Source organism: Pipistrellus kuhlii, unplaced genomic scaffold, assembly GCF_014108245.1.
Source record: "Pipistrellus kuhlii isolate mPipKuh1 unplaced genomic scaffold, mPipKuh1.p scaffold_m20_p_13, whole genome shotgun sequence".
NCBI lineage: Eukaryota > Metazoa > Chordata > Mammalia > Chiroptera > Vespertilionidae > Pipistrellus > Pipistrellus kuhlii.
The window spans coordinates 29,560,607-29,586,287 of record NW_023425438.1 but is presented as its reverse complement, the minus strand read 5'-3'; the positions used below and the strand labels follow the sequence as shown (position 1 = coordinate 29,586,287).

General features: G+C 37.2%; 1 protein-coding gene across 8 annotated transcripts in view; it reads left to right on the top strand.

Annotated features, from left to right (window-relative positions):
* Positions 1-25,681, top strand: part of PUS10 (pseudouridine synthase 10) — a 51,645-nt gene that overhangs the window by 503 nt on the left and 25,461 nt on the right. The window contains exons 1-7 of one of the 8 annotated variants that reach the window (XM_045580771.1): positions 160-523; positions 3,291-3,431; positions 5,886-6,149; positions 7,133-7,219; positions 19,841-19,875; positions 23,061-23,172; positions 25,536-25,597. In XM_045580771.1, the coding sequence (XP_045436727.1) occupies positions 3,306-3,431; positions 5,886-6,149; positions 7,133-7,219; positions 19,841-19,875; positions 23,061-23,172; positions 25,536-25,597 (686 nt within the window). In that variant the 5' untranslated portion in view covers positions 160-523; positions 3,291-3,305. Of the gene's footprint in view, positions 1-159; positions 710-2,326; positions 2,515-3,290; positions 3,432-5,885; positions 6,150-7,132; positions 7,220-19,840; positions 19,876-23,060; positions 23,173-25,535; positions 25,598-25,681 lie in introns of those variants that run through there. The other 7 variants (XM_045580769.1, XM_036435425.2, XM_036435421.2 and 4 more) reach the window with 7 other exon arrangements.

Sequence of the window (25,681 nt, the reverse complement as noted above, 5' to 3'; positions counted from 1 at the left end):
GCGCCGAGCCCTCCACCCCGCCCACCGGCGCGGCCAGCGCGGGGCGTGTGGGGCTTTAGCTTAGCAAGCACCGGAGGGTAGGAGGATGCCACGAACCCACGAGAGACAGAGAGGCTTCTCTTTTTTATTTGCCAAAGAAAGAATTTCCTTTTTTTAAACCTCCGGAAGGCAAGGGCTCATCGACATTTCTGGCAGCGGCTACCATGCCTTAGAGGGCTGGCGTCCCTCCGCAGCTCCTCCGAGACCAGTCCCGCTCCGGCGTGGACTTTTGTCCCACGCACTCACTCCTCCACCCGCGGGGGAGGCGGGGTGTGTATGTGTGTGTGTGTGTGTGTGTGTGTGTGTGTGTGTGTGTGTGTGTGTGTGTGTGGTGGCGGCAATTCAGGCAATTTCACTGATTTTTTTTTTTTTTTTTTTTTTTCAAACAAGCAGGGGATAGCGCATTCAGTCCTCCCGAGGCGGGGCTGGTACTTTTGTTCTGATGCTCTCGTTTCCTCGGGGAACGGAATTGCTAGACGCATGGGTGCGCTGTCTTTAGTCTTCCCCGCTCCCTCCGAGGGCCGGCAGGGGTTAAATCTCAGGCTCCGGCTCCGCGGGAGAGGAGGTGAGGCCGGGAGGTCCGAGGCGAGGGCGTGCCGTCGGGGTGTCTGAGGTGCGGATGGAGGGGATCGTTTCCTTTCCGCGGGAGCCGCTTTGTTAGCGAGGAGGGGTGAGTGGGAAGTTTCCTGGACTTGACCGAAGCGGGGGTGGCTGGGGGGAGGGGGAGAGGGAGGGAGGTCTTGTTTGGCAAAAAAAAAAAAAAAAAAAAAAAGACCCTCAAGGTTGGATAGATCTTGGACGTAGGGGAGGGAGATTGCACAGCTGAGTGCATCGGTAGCGAAATGCAGTTATGAGCGCCTCCCTCTTTAGAAATCCCACCCCCACCCCCACCCCCACGAGACAAACGACACCCTTCAGTATGCAGTGAGTTTTTCAAAGATCACAGGATGAGAGACAAGCCTGGTCATGCTGGTGCCTTTCCCCATGCCCTGCCCCTTTCCATAGTTGCAGTGAATGGTTTTTGTGACATTCTGAGGGGTGGAAAGAAAGTTCATCCTCTCCTCCAGTGTACGGGTTTACCACGGGCTGGCTTGGTTATCCTTGGCTTGGGGGGAAGGGAGGCACTCTGTCCCCTTGGGGATCCTGACACGTGGGAGCAGGTTCTGTTGCAATGACTTGTTCCGGTTCTTTCTGTAAACACGTAAACGAAAGCAAACGTCCTAACGAAGGTAGCAACAGTCAGAACCTTCCTGTGCTGGCACAGTTCTTATAGCTTGCTTTGAAAGATGAGCCTCTTATGGGACGACGGGTTTCTGATATCCCTGGAAGCAGTCCTGTCATTTCAACGCTGTACTTTAAGATGAAACAACCAAATTTAAGGCATAAACGTATTTCCTCCTTTCAAGGTGCTCAAGAACGCGCTAGATTGTTGCTAGGTGAAAATGATTTGGGAGGATTGTAAATCTATTCAATTAATAACACACTCAAGAGGGTTTTGATTGGTTTTGTTTAAGACTCAGTACAGATCCAATTCCCAGTAGGTGTAGGAATTTCTCAGAGCGAAGAGATGATGTTGTGCCATTAATTCACATTGCATGATATCTTTATTTCCAGGAACTATTGGAGAAGTAAACATTGTTTTTAAGCCAAAGGAAAGAAAATAAACATTTTGTTGAAATTATTTAACTTAAGTCCCCAGGGCAATCTTTGATACAAAGTGTCCTTTTTAAAGCACTTGCTCCTAGACTTTATTGAGGAAGAAGAATTATTTGTTTCTCTGAGTTAAATGTTAATTATGAATTAAATGAAATCCTTGACCTTAACTAATGGAAAGGAGGAGAAAAGATGGCATAAAGGGTTTATGCCACAGAGAAACAGTTTCTCTGTGAGGGGAGTGCAGTCATTATTTTGTGTCAAGGCTCTATTCTTGGTAAGTGACCACAAACATTCAAAAGTTTGGAAGGAAGTATTGTAGTACATTTAAAGGGTTGAAAAACATAAACATATTCTAAGAAGTACATCTTTATATAAACAGTTGGTAAGAGCTTCACCTTCCCACAAACTTTAATATATATTTTATTGATTTTTCACAGAGGGGAAGAGAGAGGGATAGAGAGTTAGAAACATAGATGAGAGAGAAACATCGACCAGCTGCCTCTTGCATACCCCCCCACCAGGATGTGCCCACAACCAAGGTACATGCCCTTGACCGGAATCAAACCTGGGACCTTTCAGTCTGTAGGCCGACGCTCTATCCACTGAGCCAAACCGGTTTTGGCTTCCCACAACTTTGAACAAGTTCATTTGAATTATGAAGCCACACCTTAAAAGGCGCCACTGTTTTACCTGTGTGACCACAGTTATACCATACCATAACATGGCCCTGCAATCTCTTTGTTATTCCCTTATTTCAAAGTAATGTGGACTGAATCATTAATCAGAAGACCATCTACATTTGCCAAACAAAATGATTAGGTAATTAACTACCCTCCCCCCCCTTCCTTGGCAACAAGAGAATTATACTGGAGTTCACCTCTTCTCTAATATTTGTTTCTAAGCGAATTTTTTCAAATTGCAAAAGGTAGCAAATTGTTTCAGACAGCATTTACCCTAAAATATTTTCATTTCTTTTGTTTTTGTTGGAGGTTTTACTTGTGCATGAAAGAAGCAAACTGTTCTTATTTTGATAATAGTTGTCATTTAGTTATATCATCAAAGTAAAATTGATGTTTTTGGATCCACCCATTAATTTGTTTTAAATGTTTGACTGCTTAACTTTCATTAAGGTTATTCAAGTATTATATAATGTAAACTTATCTGATAAGTTTTTTTTCTAGCAAATTCATTTTTTAACTTCTAATATGAAAAGTTTATTGAATTTATTCTGTATTCTCAAACAATACTGAATGCTACAAAATAAAAGCAAATTTTTACTTTCTGCTCTTGTTGTCATCACTTTTCTCAGAGACAGCCATTCTTGGTTATTATTATTTTTGATTGGTTGAGTTATATTGATATACTTTATCATAATCCAAAATACTAAACTAATCCCTAGGCAATTAGAAACTTATCTGATTCATCTAATAAATTTCTTTGAAGTTTATGTTTCATTATGCATATAATGGAAGGGTCATTATTGAGGAATACAAAATAGTGTTTTTCAAATAAAAGTTTTTATCTTTAAAGATGATTTGTTTGTGAAAGTAAAACACAAAAGATGCTCATAAGTTTTACCTTTTGTTTCTTTCTAGTTATAGATATTCAGTATGTTTCCGCTGACTGAGGAAAACAAGCATGTGGCCCAGTTGTTGTTCAATACTGGTACATGTCCAAGATGTATCTTCAGATTCTGTGGTGTGGATTTTCATGCACCTTACAAACTTTCCTACAAGGTATTTTCTTTTTCTTTTTTTTAAGTTAAGAAGTTTTCTATAGTTTTAAAATAATACTTGTATATTTGAGGGCAAGTATCTATCCATAGCTCTGCATTAAATTTAAAAACACTATAATAAAATAATTATGGGTAATGTTGATTTTAGAATTTACATTATAAAAATGTAAGTTTCTTTTTAAGTGATTAATCTAGCATTTAATATAGTGGGGTCTTTGTGGAGCAATTCCCCGATGCATTTAATGTTTGTGTAGACCCTTCCTAAAGAGTATCTAGACAGAATATCGCAAAATAATGCTTCTTACCAGATATTAGGAAGTTGTAACAGGAGGGGGTGGTAGTCCTTACCTCTATTAAGTGAAAGCATTGTGGATTTGGTTGCATTTTTTTCCTTGTTTTTTTATTTTATCATTTTATTTACAAATAGTATTTGCAACTCTCTAGAAAGAAATGCTATTAAAATCATTAATTATTTACTGCTATTAATAACAACAAAAGTAATATACAGAGATCTTTAACCTTTAATAGAATCCTTTCACATAAAACAAATAACGTTTTGTGAAATATATTTGATTCTAATTGTGATATTCTTTTCAGAGGCAGATAGTAATTTTATATATATTTATATATATATGTAAATATATAACTATACAAACAATATAAACACACACACACATAGATTCATACACATGAACACTCAGTTTCTTATAATTTTAAAAAATTGCCCAAGAGTTAGCAATAGCAGTCATTTTTCCTATGTATTAATTGTTTCTATTATTTTAAAATAATAATTATATCTAATATTCATATAGCATTATATTTCAAGCTTTCATGTAACTCTCATAGTAACCTATTAGGTAAGTACATACTATGACTGTCTCTATTTTCAGATGAAGAACTGAGGCACAGAGAGGTTAAGCAACCTGCCCAAAGTTACACAGCTATTAAGTGAGCAAGCTAGGATATGAACTGTCTGTCTGAATCCAAAGCCTAGAATTTGGAGATGAAAGACATGGATTTGAATCCCAGTTCCACCACTTTCCATCTTCTGTTTTCTCCTCTGTAATTGGGAATGATGATAACATCCACCTCACAGGATTTTAAGGGACAATATCTAATAAAGTATGTGAAAGTACTTTGAAAACTGGAAATGGTGCATATGCTATGATGATTAATATATGTGTATATTTATTTATACACACAATGACTATAAAGTAACAAGACTGGTTTTGTGTAACTTCTATTACACATTTTAAAAGACATTATAATCTAGTATGCTATGCATATGTTGTTAAGATTTAAAACATTAAGAAACTTAGTGTTACTAACTTGTTTGTATCATTTTGTGTAAATATGTAAATATTTGAAGACTTTTTTTAAAAAAATGTACTTAAATTTTGACCTGTTCTATTCATATAATTATATATGTACATATACATATATATGTACTGTGTTATATGTAGATCTTAGGTAATAATAAACATTTGTGTGGGTCATAATATGCCTGTATGTGTATGTATGTATATTTCTCTGTTGATAAAATAGGAGAGCTAATGTCTTAATAAAATGAATTAAATTTGTTTGAGTGAAAGACTTTTCCCTTTACAGTCAGTACATTGTAATCCAAGTGAATTTAAAAGGATATTTATTCAGCAACTGAAAAATAAAGCCTGTTTAAACAAAATAGAGGAAAAGTCCTCTGAGTATTTGGTGGAGTAAAATGTCTGAAGTATGAGAATGGTTTCAAAGGAATGCCACTTTTAACATTCTAATACAAAAGGCGACAAAAAGTAGACAAACCACAATGTAGAAGAGAACCTCTTTCAATTAGCATGTATAAATGTTTTGTAATTATGGTGCCAAATCTCAGCATTTCCAGCATCTGTTTACCTTTGTTTAGTAAATTGTCTTGAATTACTTTTACCTAATAGACCCCTAATTTCTCTAATTTTTCACACTTCACATTAAATATTATACATATGAAGTTTTAGTGATTGTGAGGTTATTAAATAACCAATAATGGAAAGCAATAATGGAAAGTCCATTTGTATTTCTGTCTGTTAATAATTGGAACTGAAAGGTGGTTTCTTTTTTCTTTCTTTTTTCTTTCTTCTTTTTTTTTAAAGTAGCAAGTGAATGAGTGAATGACCCCATAACAGAACTACAGGCCCAGTTAACTAATTAATTAATTTCTTAGTGGAGCCTTTCTGCTTCTCTGATATATGAAACTCTTTTGAAAAAATATTCACACATTTGTTATAGGAGTTAGTTAAGCTTCTTTTAAATTCCCCAGAAAGCCAATGCTGGCTAATAAAACTAATTCATTGCTCTAGATTGAATATAAATCAACATTGGGTAAGTGTGATATATCATAATATTCGCTCCTGTTTTCATGCTTCATCTTACCCTTAGAGTTATTACTTTTATTGTGTTTTGTTAAAAATTAACTTTCTAGGAGTTGCTCAATGAACTACAGAAATTTCTGAAAACTGAAAAAGGTGAATTAATTTTGGAAGCTTCAAACCCACCTCCCAAGAAAATTCGACTCCATGAACTGGAAGATGGGATTGATGGGACTGATAATCGGAGTCAAAATGGAGAGGGAAGGGTGTCTGTTGTTGAAGACGGAAGCATTGCTTCTAAGAACTCCAATCCAAATGTATGCAATGTATGCCTAGGAATTCTTCAAGAATTCTGTGAAAAAGAGTTCATTAAAAAGGTAAATAATCTGTCTTCTGTTATTATATGTGCACTTATATAGAGATTTTTAGTTTTAAGACCTAGAATTCTTTTTTTAATCCTTACTTGATTTTAGAGAGATAGGAAGGGAAATAGAAAGATAGCAATATCAGTGTGAGAGAGAGTCATTGATTAGTTGCCTCCCATATGTTCCCTGACTGGGAATCGAATCCTCAACCTTTTGGTATATGAGATGACACTCCAATCAACTGAGCCACCTGGTGAGAACAGACCTAGAATTCTTGTATCTATAGGAACAATGTCATTCATTTCAACATGTTTCACACCAATGGATTATTAAGACATTTCTTTAATTTATTTCAAATAATGAAAACCTTTTTATCTCAAATTACCTTTTTATCAACACGATATCTGAAAATGAAATATATATATACACACACACACACACACACACACATATATATATATATATATATATATATATATAGCCAGTCATGAGTGCTATTTAATTGGAAAAAAAAAATAGCAGTTTCCCTTTGCCATTTTAACATAAGCTAGAGAAAAGTTCTGTGTTAGTCATACCTATTAGTGTCTAGAAAAGACGAGTGTTACAGCCTTGTGGGAGGTACAAGTTTGAATGTAGGACTGGCTTTTGTTTCCAGCTGTCAAGAGTGCCATATCTGGCTTTACTTTAAATTCTTTTTTAAATGATGAGGTAACCTAATAGAAAACTATTTTTGACATTCAGCAGATTGTTCTGCAGGTGAGTCCTTGCTGTTTTGGTGATGTCAGTCTTCAGGGTCATAGTTAGCAAATATTTGATTTCATGATGTTTATGAGAATTCCCTACTCAAAAGTGAAAGTTTGGAAGCTTTGCAGTGTCATTTCCTGGACCAAAAATCTATGTTATGAAGATTAGTATACAATTTTTAACAATTCCTGAGAATTTATATAATACTCTTTTATGTAATAAAAAATAATTTTTATGTAATACTTTTTCAGGTGTGTCAAAAGGTAGAGGCCTCTGGATTTGAATTCACTAACTTAGTGTTTTCAGTCTCCTTCCCACCACAGCTATCAGTAAGAGAGGTAAGGTCATTTATACATACGAAACTGCATGTGAAATGGATGCTGGGAGTTTCTCAAAAAATACAAATGTGGAAATATTCCTTACCATATTACATTTTTTTACATTTTATGTACGTATTGAATGGTTGAAGCATTACATTATAGCTGTTTAATAATGAGTGAGTGGATGAACAAAGAAGTTATTGGTTCAGATTAGTGTATTTGTCACAGGATTGCTATTTTTTTGTTTTTGTTTTTATTTAATTTACAGCAAAAGAAACCATCAACAAAACAACAAAAAAGCCCACTGCATGGAAGAACATAAAAATATATTTTTATTGATTTCAGAGAGAGAAAGGGAGAGGGAGAGATAGAAACATTCCATTGACTGCCTCCTGCACTTCCCCTACTAGGGATCGAGCAAAATGGGCATGTGCCCTGTTTAGGAATCGAACCTGGGGACCTAGTGCATAGGACCACCCTCAACCAACTTAGCCACACTGGCCAGGCAGGACTGCTATCTTTATAAAAGGTCCTCATTCAGCCCTTGCTGGTCTGGCTCAGTGGATAGAGCGTCAGCATGCAGACTGAAGGGTCCAAGTTCAATTCCGGTCAAGGGCACATGCCTGGGTTGTGGGCTCGATTCCCAGTAGGGGACACGTAGGAGGCAGTCGATCAGTGATTCTCTCTCATCATTGATGTTTCTCTCTCTCTCTCCCTCTCCCTTTCTCTCTGAAATCAACAAAAATATATTTTAAAAAAATAAGTAAAAGTAAAAGGTCCTTATTCAGTAGAAGGCATTTATTGAGGATTAGCTCTGTGGTCAGGAAAGATAATTGACCAGGAATCCAGAGACTTGTGTGTGTGTGTGTGTGCGTGTGTGTGTGAGAAGTGTGCATTTTATAATGGTCTAGGATAGGGTTATTTCAGTTATGATGAACTTTATTATTTTCTGATATAAAATGGTAGCACCTCTTATAGTCAATGGTAAAAAGAGAAATAACCTATTTCATTTAACATTTTTCCTTTGTTAGCAAAAAACATAATAATATTAGTAATTATTGTAATATTCTTGTGTGTCAAAACTGACATGAAAACATAAAACTTTTTGTTAATACTATTATATGAAGTATAGGGAGAATGCCCTCTGTAATCTTACAACAATGAGTTCTAAACATATCCACTTACTTATATGTATAAGGTGTCTTTTTGTTAAGAATCCCAAGCATCCCCAGAACATTATATCTTATACTGTCACTTTCTTTGGGTGAGCATGTGTATTAGCCCCTAAAAGGCTGAAGAATGATTTAAAACTTGTAAAATTATAGGTAGGAGCTGAGACGTGAACAAGAATAGATGCTTTTAAGTAGTGCCTTCGTTGATGACAAGATAACTGAGCAAATGGAAGGATAAAGGGGATGATGATGATATACTCAGGTTTATAAACACTTAAAGTCATTTTCTAGTCAATCATCAAAGCGTTTCTCACAGATAGGTCATCTCTAGGGTTCAGTTTTGGTAGAGAGAAACAGACTTCCAAAAGCTGTGTGACTCACAAAAAGTTGAAGTGTTTGAGTAACAAAAATAGGAATAAGAAGTACAGTTGACCCTTGAACAACAAAGGTTTGAATTGTGCAGGTCCACTTATATAAGGTTTTTGTTATTTGTTTTTTAGAGAGAGAGGGAGGGAGGAAGAGAGCAGGGGAGATATAAACAAAGATGTGAGAAAGACACATTTATTGGTTGCCTCCCACACACACCCTGAGGAAGGCGGAAGGTGAACCCTCAACCCAGGCATGTGCCCTTGACCGGGAATTGAACCCAAGACCCTTTGGTGAACAGGCCGATACTCTTAACTGCTTAGCCACTGAGGGCAGGGCTGCACAGGTTTTTCTCAATAAATACTGTAAATATACATTCTTTAAAAAATATTTTCATTGACTTCAGAAAGGAAAGGAGAGGGAAAGAGAGATAGAAACATCAGTGATGAGAGAGAATCATTATTGGCTGCCTCCTGCTTGCCCCTACTGGGGTTGGAGCTTGCAACTTGGGCGTGTGCCCTGACTGGAATCGAACCATGTCCCCCTGGTTCATAGGTTGATACTCAACCATTGAGCCCGCCCAGCCAGGCGATTTTAACAATTTTGATTTAATATTTATTTGCTACTTATGAAGTATTTATATTCCATGTCAGAAATAGAAGATGTCATTTTAAAAAATAGAATTATTCTTCTTACACTCTATTTACTCTTAGTAACTGACTTTTAACCACTAGACTATTTAGTAGAAATATGTGACTATTCCTATTATTGGGGAATTATTATGATACTTTCCACAGATTAGTGTGTTGTGACTCATTGTTTTCTTTTTTGATAATGAGTGGTATATTTCCCCCCATTCATTTCTTAAGAATAATAATTATTCAAAAGTATGCAATTTTATATGCATCTTACTATTTTTACAACCAAGATTTTTTCAGCAAATTGTGCTTATGTTTCACTTTGTGATTTTCTTTTATCATATGTTTTGTTAGTTTCTTTAATTGCTGTCTTTTATTACATCTTTGGTGTTAAGGTACGATATGGGCCAGACTGGATATAAATTGCTTTTTCATACCAACTTAATTTGTTACACATTCCAATTTTAAAAAATTACACATTTTCAGATTATTCTTGCATTTTGAATATAAGTTCTGTAACTTCTTCAGTGACATATTTCTTCTACAGTGTGGTTTTTCAATTTAGATCTTGTAAAACTTTGAACTTATTTGTCTGTGTGTAGAATAAACATGTTAATATACATGGAATTGATTGGTGCTAGTTATTTCATAATAGAATATACAACTTAGTCAATTTTCCCACTTCTAAAGAAGAAAATTTTTATCACAAATATATTGATTTGAAAGCAGATATTTTATCAGCAAGGTAATATTTGTTATATTCTTGATTACAAAAGAACCAAGGGAAGGGATGACCTCAAGTAAAGGATTTTTAAAAAATCAAGCTATTAAATTTGTGTTAATCTCTATATTCCTGGCCCTCCCAATCCCTTTCTGGCTACAGCTATAGTCTTTACTTATCATCATAGAAGCACTAATTTAAGAGCCTAGGAAGAAAGCTTGCAGTTAGTTTAATTATCATCATCTTTCACTGAGTTTAGGAGAATGGAAGGAGGGATGGATTACTTCTGTGGGTATGTTCCTAAGAACCAGCTGGTCTGGTTAGTTTTAGAATAAATACTACTGAAGAGGAGAAAAACAAGCAGATTAATTGATGAAACTGTGTTAGACATACAGTAAGGCATGGTAAGCAGAAATAAATGGAGGCAGTATCCAGAGATTCACAAAAGACAAATATGGAAACTAGCCTGATGTAATGCTTAGGAGCTTCAATACCTTCATAATACCTTTATTCAAAATGTGAATGACAATATAAAGTTGAGATTATAAGGGAGAATAATAAATATCTCATGACTGTTTTGGTGATTTTCTGGGTTTTGGCTTACCATTTGAATGTAAAATTCTGATATCTTGAAGGGAGAGATATAATAGTGGGCTATGGCAAGAAATTATATCTGCATTGAGATCCTTTGAGTGGAAGGATGCTAAACGCTATTCAGAGGAGAATTTAAAGCAAGAGAGAAATGGGATAGATAGAGAAGTGGAAGTATGCTGCATGCCCCTGGCCTAAGGAAGAGGTGATGACTTGCATACATAAAGTAGTCACACAGGTTAATGTATATATGTACCATAAGGGACTCCCAGTATTTAGGCACTTGATGGAAATCACGTTTGCTAAAAGCACAGCGTTGGACAGCTTTTGAATGGGAACAGTTACTTCTCCTAAAGGAGTGGTTCTCAAACGTGAATGTGATAGGACTGTATGGGCTGGTGAGCTTGACCCTAAAACCCTGGCAAGCAATAAAGGTTCTAGATTAGGAATTAAAGAATAAAATGATGGACACTGAGAAATAAGGCAGCCTTGATGTCAACACATCAAACAGGTTTGCTAAGAACAAATCAAGTCTGCAACCTTTCCTGCCTTTTAACAGGTAGCAGGACTGGTAGAGCAGGGAAATATAGTAGCACCGGTCTCATTGGAAGTCAGCTAGTCACTGACTAGGTTTCCTTCTCATGATAATGACCTGAAAGTGGCAGGAACAGGAGCAGGATGTGACGATGGTTGGGTGGGTTGAGCCACTGGCCATACCCAAGAGGAACTGATTAATGATCGGTATGGACCTGGAGGGTGTTTCTCCCAATGTACTCTGCAGATCAACCACCTGGAACCCACTGGGGGAAGGTTGTGATTGCTGGGCCTTGTCTCAGGCCTCCTACACCAGAATCTCTAGAGATGGGGCATCGAAGCCTCTCAGCAGTTGATGCACACAGTGAAACGTAAGAACCATGGGACTTCACACAGATTCCTGACGTGCTGCGGAACTCGCTTCATACCCTGTCCTGTTCCTGGTTGATGACATACTGGGAGCACTCACTACATGTCATTGATGACATACTAGGAGCACTCACTACATGTCATTGATGACATACTGGGAGCACTCACTACAGGTCATTGATGACATACTGAGAGCACTCACTACAGGTGTGCACGACAAGAACTGAGCGTAGGTTGAATGTTAGAATTGAGATCCATAAAGATCTCAAGAATAGGAAAAAAAAAAAACCTAACAAAATGAAATTGAATAGAAAGACACAAATTCCTATACGTGGGATTAGTAAAGGATAGGCAGGAGTGGCTTAAAAAACTGTTTTTAAGGCTTAGGGGTTTTAGTTCATGGCCTGATAAGAATGAGAGGTGTGATGTAGGTGATCTCTGGGTTTTAGTTCAGATATTAGAAGGATAGGATCTGGAAAGATGAAGGTGGCAATCCTGTGTCACTCCGTGCTGGTCATTCCTGGAGTGCCATATTCAGAGGGAACACTTTCCTTTAGGAGGAAGAAGGACACATGGAAAGGCATTTTGTGGTAGCCCCAATCTCTCAAATTTGTGAATGTTACTGTATGGGGGGGGGGGGACTTTGTGAGTGTAATTAAGATTAAGGACCCTGAGAAGGAGATTATCCTGAATTATTTGGGTGAGCTCAACTTAATGACACAAATCCTTTCTGGCTGGGAGTAGGGTCAGAGGAAGATGTAATAGTAGAAGAATGGTCAGAGAGATGCAGTGCTGCTCACGTGGAAGATAGTGGAAGGAAGGTATGAGCCAAGGGAGGTGGGTGGCCTATGGAAGCTAAAAATGGCAAGGAAATGGGTTCTAGCCTAGGACCTGCAGAAAGGAACATAGCCCTGCTGACAGTTTAATTTTAGCCCAGATGGACTTCTGACCTAAACATTGGTAAGATAACAAATTTGTGTTGTTTTAACCTACTGAGTTTACAGTAATTTGTTATAGCAGCAATAAAAAAAATGAACTCCCATTCAGAGGAGTGCATCAGAATAGTGGAGATGGCCGGCTGGTGTGGCTCAGTGGTTGAGCATCGATCTATGAACCAGGAGGTTCGATTCCCAGTCAGGGCACATGCCTGGGTTTCGGGCTCCATCCCCAGTGTGGGATGTACAGGAGACAACAAATCAATGATTCTCTCGCGTTGATGTTTCTATCTCTCTCTCTCTCTCTCTCTTCCTTTCCTAAATCAATTAAGTATATATCTATATATATCTATATATATCTAAAAGTCCAAGCGATTGTTACAGCCCAACGATCAAATGCTTGATTGCTATGATGAGCACTGACCACCAGGAGCAGATGCTCAATGTAGGAGCTGCCCCCTGGTGGTCAGTGTGCTCCCACAGCCAACCTTCTGTGGCCAGCCAACTTCCCTCGGCCCCTTCCCCTGGCCAGCCCTCCCCGATCAGCCCCGAAGCGTGGAATCAGCCGGCCAACCCCACATGGCCTCCCCCCACCCTGCCAGCTGGTCCTGATTGGCCTTGATCACTGGCCAGGCCAAGGGACCCCACCCGTGCACGAATTCATGCACTGGGCTTCTAATATATATATATATATTAGAAAGGCCTAAGTTCATGCGATGAACTTATATATATTCATATATATATGAATAGTGGAGACATTTGAAACCTGGTCAAAGGAGCCACTGGAAGAAACTTAGGTTATTTAATTGAGAGGATAGATGATTTGGTGGGATTAGTTTGCTCTATTTAAACATTTTAGGGGTTTTCTGCTGCAGAGATAAAATCTGGAAGGAAATAATTTTCAACTGTAAGGAATTATCCAGATCAGGGAGACTTTTCAGAGATGGTGTGTTTTCTATCACCAGAATGTTTAAGCCAAAGCTGGGCAACTATTGGCAGATATATAGAAGGAAGACATGCACCATATAGTTAGTTAGACCAGAGACTTTATTCAGCCTTTTCAACTCCAAGAGCATATATTTTTAAGAAAAATATTTATTTTAGTAATTTTTTATTACCTTATATTTATGACAGATTCCTCTGAACTTCTAAACCACATTGAGTTAGTGCTACACTAAAATTATCATAGGTTGAATGAACAAGACTTATCTAATATTAGGCTAAACTTGCATTTCTAGGAAAAGAGCATTCCATTAAGTCCTTTTAAAAAGTAAATGTTTTCAAAGTCCTGTTAATCTTTTAGGTTTATCTTTACTAGTGGTCCAGTAGAGGGCGATATGGTACTATTAATTTGGTTTATTGGTGCCTCCTCTGGGGTAGTATGTGGGCGTTTGCTCACTATTGATTTTAAATCATATAGTGCCTCTGAAATGTTACTTTGGTCATATGAAACACCTACTTTTTTTTTTTTTTTTTTTTTAGAGTTTTACTGTTTATTATATTTACTTAATTAGATATAAATGTTACATTCATTCATCTATTTAAATATTTATTGAGCTTATGCATTCAGAAGTCATAATAATCTGGCCACTCAGTGTATATATTATTGATTTCAGAGTGGAAGATAGAGGGAAAGAGAGATAGAAACATCAATCATGAGAGAGAATCATGGATCTGCTGCCTCCTGCATGCCCCATACTGGGGATCAAGCCCGCAACCTGTGCCTGTGCCTTTGGCCAGAATCGAACTGGGATCCCCCAGTCCAAAGGCTGACGCTCTACCCATTAAGCCAGATCAGTCAGGGCTTTAATAATCATTTTGACATCGCATGAACTTAGGCCTTTCTTATTTGTTTAGTTGTTTTAGCTTCTATTTTTATTGTACAAATTAGTGGTTGTATATGAATAACTCACTGTCATTCTTTAGAAATTTACTTGAAATTTCCCAGACACTGAAGCTTTGTCATTAGATCTTGCCTTGAGACCGGCCTTCACCAAATTATTCTTAGGAATCTGTGGTTCCTTTTTTCTTCTTTCTCTCTCACTGTCTCTATCTCTTTCTACCCTCCCACCCCGCCCCCACTGCCCTCTCCTTCTCTGCCTCCCTTCCTTCCTCATACTATATTAAAGTATCTTAATAAAGATATTGGCAGGATTTAAACTGGGCAGGATCTAAGGTCCAAGGGTTCCTGCCTTTCTCCTTCTCCCAGTGTCCCGTTGCATTTGTTGTTGGGTGTGTGGGTTTGATCGTTTGCCGTTATGTCTGGCATTCCTGTTAATCAGCTTTCATAGCTAGAAATGGGCCCGAGGCAGGTGCTGTTCTACACTCAGATTCACAACTACATTTTAAAAATATCACCTTCCTTAAACTTTTAGACTAAATCTAGAACTGAAAGTTTGGAAGGAACAAGGCTCCAGGAAAGCCCCCTTTTAAAAAATGTGCTTCAAGAAGTAGTGTAATATGTCTTTTGAATTATACACAGGGCGTCAGTGTTATAGAGACAACAGTTAACCTTTTTTTTTTTTTTTTTTTTTTTTTTTGGTAGACTATCTCATTTAAACTTTTAATTATATAAGAAACAGCATTCTTTCTTCATTGTTCCCAACCAGCTATTTGTATGCAAGAAAAATAAATGTGTATATGTGTGCATGGGTATGTGTTGGAAGAAGAAGAGGGAGCAGGAATACTACCTCTATCTGTCCAAACAACTATTTTCATTTCCCTGTTGGTACAAGTCTATATTTGTATTGTCTTTGTTATTATAAATGAGTTCAAGAGATGTGTCAGATTCAAAAGACTTTAGAGTTGTTTTAAAAATATATTTTTATTGACTTTAGAGAGAAGGGAAGGGAAAGGCATAGAGAGATACAAACATCGATCAGCTGCCTCTTGCACACCCCCTACTGGGGATTGAGCCCACAACCCAGGCATGTGCCCTGACTGGGAATTGGTGACCTTTTGGTTCATGGGTTGACCCTCAACCACTGAGCCACTCTGGCTGGGCAAAAGACTAGATTCTGAAGGGCATTCAGTGTAATTTGAAACACCTGCATCACTGCTAATCACCAAGTGTTCTTGGTTTGTGTCTTCATATTTAAGCTGCCTACTCTTCTCCATCCCCACCAGCACTGCCATAATATGCTATTTCTTGAATGACTGCTATTTCTTGGATTACTGCTTTAGTTTACCACATGTCTTCATTTCCTTTACTTCCCACCTTCCTCCTCTGGTTGACACTGCAACCAGAGAGAGCATTCCTGACGACAAATATGATCATGGCTTTCCATTGCCTAAAATCCTCCATGGCACCAAATTGCTTTACGTGTAAAATCTAACCCCTTAGCATAAGCAGAGTTGTTCTGTACCTTTGCACTCCCCAGCCACATGTCCTTAGCTCTTTAGGGACGTATAGTTCCCAGAACTTTCCTGAAGCTGTCTGGTTTTTGCATCATAGAGTTTCTGTATTTGGAACATACTTCCCCATTCTTTCCCCAGTTAATTCTAAGTAATTGATCCTTCAAGGCTCAGATTAGGTGTCACTTCTCCTACAAGACTGAGCTGAGGGTGTCTTAAATGTTCCCTCTAAATATGTCCCTGACATGTTACCACCATTCTGTATTTTTATCAAGATTATTATTATTAAATTTTATTATTATTTTACTTCCCTTTATTCTCTCCTACATCATGAGTTCCCAATGGGCAGAGATGGGTCTTTCATCTCTGTATTCTCAGCAAAGATCTCACCACATAAGTGGTACCCACAAAATAATGAAGTGTAGAGCCCTTTTATGTTATAGTTGAGAAACCAGCATATAGAGTAGATCAGACAAAATTTAGAGGCAGAGCCAACCTTTTAGGGGTTGTTTCCCTCAGGAATTATAGACTCAGGTTCCATAAGGGCCAGACAGGCAACATATCAGAAAAGTGGACTGTCTTTTTCAGCAATCATTCTGTCATTTTTCTGGAACATATGCCTTTTTTTATACTATCTTTTCTAAGATAAAGAAACATTTTGGTATAAGAAATATTTTATTTTTCTCTTAAGCTACTATGTAAGAAAGACAGTGTGAAGATGGTGGTTATAATGCAACTTGATGAATTACAGGTCAATGCTGGTTCTTTGTTCCTCTATAAGATTTTGTAGGTAGATAATTGTGACATTTCTTGTTATAGTTTCAGTCTTTGGATTCATGCCCTCACTGGGTACTGAAAATCTGCTAACCTTTCTAGTTTAATTTCTAGTTGTTGAACCCCCCTACTCACATTTATGCACACATATACATACTCTACGCTCCAACTTTACTAAATTGTAGTTCCCCAACATGCCATTTTTAATGCCTCTCTCTCTGTGTCCTTCCTTCCTGCCACCTCTGCTTGAATCAGCCTCAATTCCTGATCGTACATCACCCACTCCCCTCTATAGGTACTGGATGAACTGCTTCCTCAGAACTCTAAGTCAAAAGGCATAGACTTTCCCTGGGTATGTGTGTGTGTGTGTGTGTCCAGAGTACACAGCACTTTAGCAAGGATGCTATTCAACTGCCCCATTTAGAACTTGCTTGGAATCTATATATATAAAAGCCTAAGTGACTGAATGACTTGTCACTATGACACGCTCTGACCATCAGGGGGCAGATGCTCAATGCAGGAGCTGCCCCCTAGTGGTCAGTGTGCTCCCACAGCCAACCTCCCATGGCCAGCCAGCCCCGATTGGCTCTGATAGGGCCAGGTGGCCAACCTCCCACAGTCCTTCCCCTGGCCAGCCAACCTCCCGAGGCCTTCCCCCCCACCCCCCCAGCCAACCTCCCACAACCCCTCCCCCTCAATCAACCTCCTGTAGCCCTGATCAGCTCTAATCGCCAGCCAGGCCAAGGGGCCCCACCGGTGCACGAATCCTGCACCAGGCCTCAATTAAAAAAAAAAAAAATGTTTTATTGATTTTTTTTTTTTTTTTTTTAGAGAGGAAGGAAGAGGGATAGAGAGTCAGAAACATCAATGAGAAAGAAACATTGACCAGCTGCCCCCTGCACATCCGCTACTGGGGATGTGCCCGAAACCAGGGTACATGTCCTTGACTGGAATCGAACCCGGGACCCTTCAGTCAGCAGGCTGACACTTTATCCACTGAGCCAAACTGGTTAGGATCAGGCCTCAGTTTTTTTGTTTTTGTTTTTTTATAAAGTTAAAGCAGAGTCCAGGATTAAATTGTGTGGGTTTTGAATTTTCAGGAGGTGATATACTGCCTTCGGTATAAAATTTGATTAAGCTTGATAACTTTAATGTCATTTGACTCTCTTGGGGAGGAAGAATTAAATTGCTTGCTCTAGAGAATGAATTTTTCCCATTGACTAAGGAATCGAAGATTTATAAATTCAAAATGATCTCGGTGATTTAAGAGAGAGAGAGAGAGAGATGTACTTTTTTCCCCCAGCAGAAGCAGGTTCAGGGCATTGTTAACACTTGGTAAAAATTGCATAATTGAGCACTAGGAACTTGTCTGGGATTTAGCTTTCCGGCCCTTGCTGGGTGAGGAGTTCTGTGGGACCTGCTGGCATGCTTGAGCAGGGAGCCTAGAGCATTAGGAAGGGAATACCTTTTAGCAGACCTCAGGTACTGAAGAGATTTGATTTAATTTTACATGTTACACATGGTAATCTGGTTTCCCTTGGCAACCTCCAGTTCTGCCCTACTTTATAATCGGAGGATGACAGGGAACACTACAGACTTGATGACATCACCTGGAAGTGACTGTTGAGAACAGCTTTTGCCTCAAAAGAAAAGAGAAAAAGGTTACTGAAAAAGAACAAGTGAGCCAGCCCCCTTAAAGAGGGGGCCGGTAAGAGCTCCCTGCCGCTCAGACACTCCCCCATTGGTGAGGGAGATGGCAGAACTACCTATAGTAGAGCAGTCTGGGACCTGAGGGTCTCTGACGGCTAGTGATGTGCATACTATACTGTGCCCATACACTTTCAAAGAGGCCTGAGTAAGTGGAAGGAGAGATGGAGGGGGTCTGCAGTACTACAAACGGCATTCAGTTGAGCTAACAAGGCAAAGAAACTATCAAATCAGAAGGCACCGATGAGGCAGGTAAGCATTGGGAACAGTTCTCGTTCTTACCTGGCTAGTGATTACTTTATTCTGTTTAGTTCATGCCCAAAGGAAGTAATGCACCTAATGATTCCAAATGATCGTAAGTCTTTAGAAGTAGCTAGTGCCTTACTGAAGTTTAAAAGGACAGGGTTCTACCTATGAGCCAGTGAGTGAGTGAGTGTGTGTGTGTGTGTGTGTGTGTGTGTATGGGTAGATAGATCAATAGATCTATAGATATCGTTAGGTTTTGAGGTGGTTGTGATGTGAGTGATAGTGACTGGCCAGTGATAGAGACTACGTATGGCATTTTATCGTCTTACGTGTGCTTCTGTCATCTTCACAAAATGCTGTCTACTGAGGCAGCACGTGCCCTTACCTCTTCTTTTTGAGGTGAAAGCTATGGTAGTCTAATGGCAAACTGAGAAATCTCACTGTCACACACTTACCGTGTAAAGCATTTCGCATGAATTCCATTGAATCCTCATAATGACCATGATTGTAGATGTGATTTTAGCAATGTTTTTTCAGTTTTCTATTAATCCTTCCCAGAACATTCTCTCTAACATTTTATTATGAGAATGTTCAAACACACAATAAAGTGGAAAGAATGGACACCTCCATAGCCACCTAGATTCTACATTTGTTATGATTCTTCTGTATTTGCTTTTTTGTTTAGCCATCAATTTATCTACCATCCACATCCATTTTTGCTGTGTTCCAGAGTGAATTACAATCATGAGTACCTTTTACTCCTCAGCACATACATGTGGATATCATTCATTAGACATAATTAAAACTGTGTTAGCCCTATTAGAAAACAAAAAACAAAACAGGGCCTTCAATCCCGTGCTTTAGGGACATGGTATGTACTCAGGCACTTTGGGCCTTTCTTTATGCAATAGTGCGATATTTGAGGGAAAATGTAAGCTAACCCATGTCAAAAAACACTTGTGCCTCATTCATAAGAAACAGAAATCTGTAGGAGGGTGGGGGATACCCCTGCTAAATTCCTAGGCCACAGCCAGCAGCGTTGCAAAGTGGCTTCTTAATCTCATTTCTGATTTTATAGGAGGTTGAGGTCACTGCCACATTTCTGAACCTTCTCTCCTCAAAGGGGGAGTTTGATTAGCTAATTAGTTAAGTACTTTTGTGATGATATTGGAACTGAATTTCAATAAACATTTTTTCCCTTTTCTTTCTGGGTGTGACTGCATTGCCTACAGCATGCTGCATGGTTGCTGGTAAAACAGGAAATGGGGTAAGTAATTTAGGTAGGGAATTTTTACCACCATTTAAATTAAGCCACCTAATTCTTCAAGTACTTTTAAAACCACTATCTCTTTTTTTTTTTTTTTTTTAGGGTGAGTTCACTGACTACTACTAGAGAATTTGACACAAAGAAAATTTTCATTGTTTAAATTTAGGTGTCAACCTTGTTTAATTGGTTTATTTGCATAACATTAGCAGATTTTTTTGTAGATTTAATATGAATGTAAATACATACTTTAGAGTCTTTGGCCATTTATATAATGTAGTTTGGCAAGTTATTTTAAGAGAATAAATTTTATACTGATTTTAGGAACTAATTTATGAAACTAATAATGCTATAAAATATATAAATTAAAATCCTAGTTAAGGCAGAACAATAGTGAGTTTATATATAGATGAAACACAGAAAACAGGTCCACAGTCCTTCATTGGAAATCCTTCAAGGCAAAATGTGTTGTGGAATTTAGAAATTTTTAGATTTTGAAAATGTAATATGGTGTTATATTTTATAAATACCAAATATAACATACCTTCCCCTCTAGGATCTGGATTGCTACTGTATAATCAAACATTAATACTTCTGTAGTGAAACATATGAATATTCACACTAAGTTTCATAAACAAAGTCTCTAAACAGTCTCACATGTTCAATTTACTGAGCTAAGAAGAAAAAAATATTTCATTTTCCAGAGCTTTTCGGATTTTAACACTGAAATTTTTAGACTAATATAAAAAGGCCATGTGACTGCTAGAGGTTTTCTGTGTACTACTCGGGAGAGAAAAATTCAGAGAGAAGTATAGATTTCTGTGTTAAAATCTTGAATTTGGTGAAGTAATTTATTTAAGAAGTAATTGATTTTAAAAAATATTTCACATCTACATTTTTCAGGGGGCAATCACCACATATTTATCAAAGGTTTTGGAGTTTGGTTAGGTTATGTTAGATTAATCTCAAATGCTTGTGATTCTGGCATAATAACATTTGATACTGTATTTGAGGAAGTGTTTAGTATAGTCAAAGCATGCTATTTTCTGAATTTTTTAGTTTCCATCCACATTGCTTGAGAGTTGCTCTTGTTATTTCTTATGGAAAGATTTTAAACTAAGTTGATGAGTTCTTCCAAAAGATCCCGTTCAAAAATATAGAAAGCACTAATTTTTGTTCTCAGTGTCTCTGGCTTTTCATGTTCAAAAAATTGTGGAATAATTGTCATTATAGAATTGACTCAAGGAATTTAGAAAAAATTAATTGTGTTGGATTCTTTGATCTACCAATAGTTGGTTGTCATACTACATCTATAGCAAAAGTGGTTGCAATTGACATCCTCATCAGTAGTTACCTGATAAGAGGAGGGAAATGTGGTTATTAAGTGCTAAATTGGGACTGAATTTAGTATTATACTAATTCCTCTAAAGGACTATCAAGCATATGTAGGGACCTCTGTGAAAACTAGAAAAGTCATTAGCCACATTCAACTTGGAGGATTGAAAATCTGGCATTTTAAATATTTGCATAAGGTTAAGGTTTCCAACTCTTTCCCCTAGCTCTTTGATCTAGAAGGAAAAACATGCATATAGTTAAAGTTTTTTAACTGGACTGAGAAGCTCTATATATACTTCAAAGGCTATGAAGGATTTAAAATACCAGTTTTCTTAACTACACATTGATAATGTTTTCAGGATTGACTTTTGCTGCAACCCACTGTACTTTAGAGTATAAGCAATTTTTAAATAGTTTTCCATTCTTATGCTCTCTGTTTCAACTTCTTATTCTTTAAAATGGATTCTCATTTATTATTAACCTTTCAATTGTGATACTTTTTTAATGGATATATGATTAAACTATTGATACAATATCAAAGATAGTTTTTTAAAATACCTACTTATTTTTTTTATATTTAGAAAATTAGAAACAATTTATGAAGCTCAAACACCTAGAGCTTGAATAAGTTCTTAAATGTGTATTCGCTTTTTAACAATTGATTAAATTTAGCCATTAGTTAAATTATGGTCTTATTTTCTACCTTCACTTTATTAGTGTTTTCTTTGGTGTTGAAGAATTAAATTATAATAAACATTGACTATAAGGAGTCATTTCTATCAGTGAAAATTAATTTTTTTTCAATGAAAAATTTTAAATTGTTCCACTTATGAATTTGTTGGTTGATTCTTATATGTGCCCTGACTGGCGATCTAACCCACAACCTTGGTATATCGGGATGACACCAACTGGGCTACTTGGCCAGGGAATATCAGTGAACATGAGACATTTAACTAAATGAGTCACAAGTTGGCCCTTAAATATCTCCTTTGTTAAAAGTAGCCCTGTGAATAGCCATAAGACTGATTTGAAGTTTTAATTATATGACTGATGTGGGCCTGTTACTATATTAGTGATACTGCAGTGTTCTCAGCAGAGTAGAGCAGTTTTAATAATATCATACCATGTTTTTCTTTTCTCTTACCTCAGTTCCTTTCTCTCACAATTCTAGTTTACAAGCCAAAGACTAGAAACCATAATTGGGACTTCCCCAAACTTATTTATTTGCTCATGAGTAGATTTTGGGGGAATGTCAGATTCTTATGCAGACATTTATCTGCATTTATCATTAAGATGGTGAGTATTTCAGAACATTGATACTTTAGGATTTAATATTTCTTCTTCAGCAGTAAAGAAAAAAGTGCAGCTTTTATGTATATTTCCCAAAGTAAGCCCTATTATCAGGAAGAGAATTGATGCAAACAGTTTAGTCTGGATGAGATTATTGTAATAAGCAGTTTTGTAGTTTCTGAACAATAAACAATCCTCTCTATCCCATCTTTCTGTCTTCTGATGTATAAATTCTGGAATTTGGCAATTCTAGCTCAAAAAATTCATTAGCACACCTTTGTCTCTGAAATGTTCTACACTGTCTTTATGCCATTAAAAAACAAAAGCAGTTTCCTGATTTTACTGGAATGTAAGGCCCATGAGCTCATGAATTCTTTGTCTGCTTTGTTCTCTGTTTTTTTTTTTTTGTTTGTTTTGTTTTATTTTTTTATCTAATGTGTAAAATAGTGCCTAGGACATTGGAAGCACTTAATAAATACTTTTTAAATAATTGCATCAACTCTTGCCTTTAGTAGAAAAAGTGAAGTTTTTCATGTCAGTGAATTAATTTTTATGTCATTCAGAAAGCAGAGTCTGTCACTGGGAAGAAATGACATAGTTCAGCTAAAAGAAGCCTACAAATGGATAACTCACCCCCTGTTTTCAGAGGAACTGGGTGTTCCCATTGATGGAAAGGTATTGGGTCATCAGCATTGTTGATTTCCTTCTCTGATTTCACCAATCTTACTTCATTATATGCTGCAGTTTTGGTTAGCCACGAGAATATTCTCTTTAAATAATCCAATGGACCATTTTTAAGCCTTTAAAATGATAATTTCTAACAGTCTTAAACTGAGGTTAAAGTTTCTCTTTCTTTCTTTCTTTCTTTTTTTTTTTTTTAAATATATTTTATTGATTTTTCACAGAGAGGAAGAGAGGGATAGAGAGTTAGAAACATCGATGAGAGAGAATCATCGATCAGTTGCCTCTTGCACACCCCTACTGGGGATGTGCCCGCAACCAAGGTACATGCCCTTGCCCGGAATCGAACCCGGGACCTTTCAGTCCGCAGGCTGACGCTCTATCTACTGAGCCAAACCAGTCCCGGCTCTTTCTTTCTTTTTTTTTTTTAAAAGACTTCTTTGTGATCCAAGACACTTAGGAGTGTAACAGGTGCAGTGTACCCTAATTGACCTTAAGAGGTTAGAAATGAATCTAAGCCTTTAATATGTTTATATTTTAATTGTACTGACACAAAGCAATAATAAATAACTGAGCAAGTATAGTGTGCAGTCTAGGCTATTTAAATTTTGTTATCTGTGGCTAATCTTGTTTTCAAATATGCAGACAGAATCCTCTCAACTGCAGTGATCCCGGGCTCAGTCTGTTCCCTTGTTGCTATTTCAAACCCCTCTGTTGAATTTTATGCAGAGACTGCCTTGGAAAACCGAACACTTAACCATTTCCTTATTCCAGAGCCGACCTTGCCTCACGCTCTGGAATGGACTGAATTTTTGGGAAGAGCTAAACAAGTTTCAAGATGTGGAAACAGGATATATTCCCAGCTCACTTAAATTAAATTGTAATAGTATGGCCTCATCGCTTGGTCATTTTGCTTGAAGGAAATTCCCTGAATATCAGACACACCCCCATGCAAGTAAAATCATAAAACCATCTTTCAAAGCTAAATATTTTTAAAAAATCCACTATTCTGAATTATATAGCTCTGTTTCCCTCAGTTAGTAAGAATAAACTCTGGCTGTCCTTTAAACTGAATACTGAGAGACTAGAAAATAAAACCCACAGACAGCATGAAGAGGAAATGAGGTAATGAAAGTACTCTGGAAATTAAAGAAGTAATTGACAAAAAATATTTTTTACCTCAAGTTTTATTTTTGAAGCACAAATGATTTCTTATATGTTGACTCAGAACTTAAAATAGAAAACAAAAGATGTAAAAATGTTCTAATAGATTCAGAAGGACGGAAGTTTTCTTGAGTAAAAAAAAAAAAAAAAAAAAAAAGTTTTGTAATCTTATTTTTATTTGGTAGTTAAGAGAGAGAAAAACAACTATTGTGATTCTAGAGTAGGTAATGGGCTTGCTAACAATCCTATGCAATCTGTAATGTAGTACTCAATAAAAAAGGTAAGATTGTTGCATGGTATGACATTTCTATTTTTTTCTCAATATGGAATGTTATATATTCTCCATGGTCAATGTACACAGGATGAAATTGTGCTTTCTTGTGTGTACAAGGATGTCTATTTTAGCATTTTTTTTTTTAATACTAGAAGAACTTACTACAACTAAATTGTCCAACAGCCCCTAGAGTTGAAAAGATGTCCATGACATAATATTCATTGCATGAAGCAGTTATCCAAAAAGTATGTTTACTATCCCAAGAAGTATATATTGTACATTTATGTTTCTATTCATAAGAATGGCTTAAAGGAAACACACCAAACTATTCCCAGTTTTACCTACCTCAGTGGAGTGGGACCCAAAACCTGCCCTGTATTTGGTCATTTTACAAATTGTATGTATTGCTTTTGTAATAAGACAAAAGATTAATATCTCTCTTTTACAATTCAAACTTACTAAGAAGTTTGAACACCTTTAAAAAGCCTCATACAGAGTTTTTAAGCATGTAAATAAAGTGCTTTTTGCTTTGCTAGTAAGTCTAAATCCTCGTATTGCCTGGAACAATTCTTCATTTTTTTTCAGTTCTCTCTTTCCAACTCCCTGAATTCTCATTCATCTTCAAACATAATGTATTTGCATGTACAAAAGTCAGACACATTGACTTTAAAATTTCTTTCAAATTTGTTTTTTGGTAGGGTCACTAGTGGCTGAACTTTAGGAGTTAAAAAAAGGAAAGAGACAATTTCCTCTACAAGTGCTCTGTGTACAGGCCGATCTGAAAATAGTAGTATTTCCCGTTTTCCTTGTCACTCTTTTTCTGAGCCAATCTTTGAGAGTTCATCTCTATTTCCATTCATAAGTTGTTAGATGTTGGTTTCCTTTTGCTCATTTTTAAACCACCTTTTGTGATTTTCAGAGCTTGTTTGAAGTGAGTGTGGTCTTTGCTCACCCAGAAACAGTGGAGGATTGCCACTTCCTGTAAGTTGCCGCATAAACAACAATGCCAATTGTATAGCATTGTTAATGCCTTCTGGTTTTCATGAAAATAGTATTGCTCCTCTT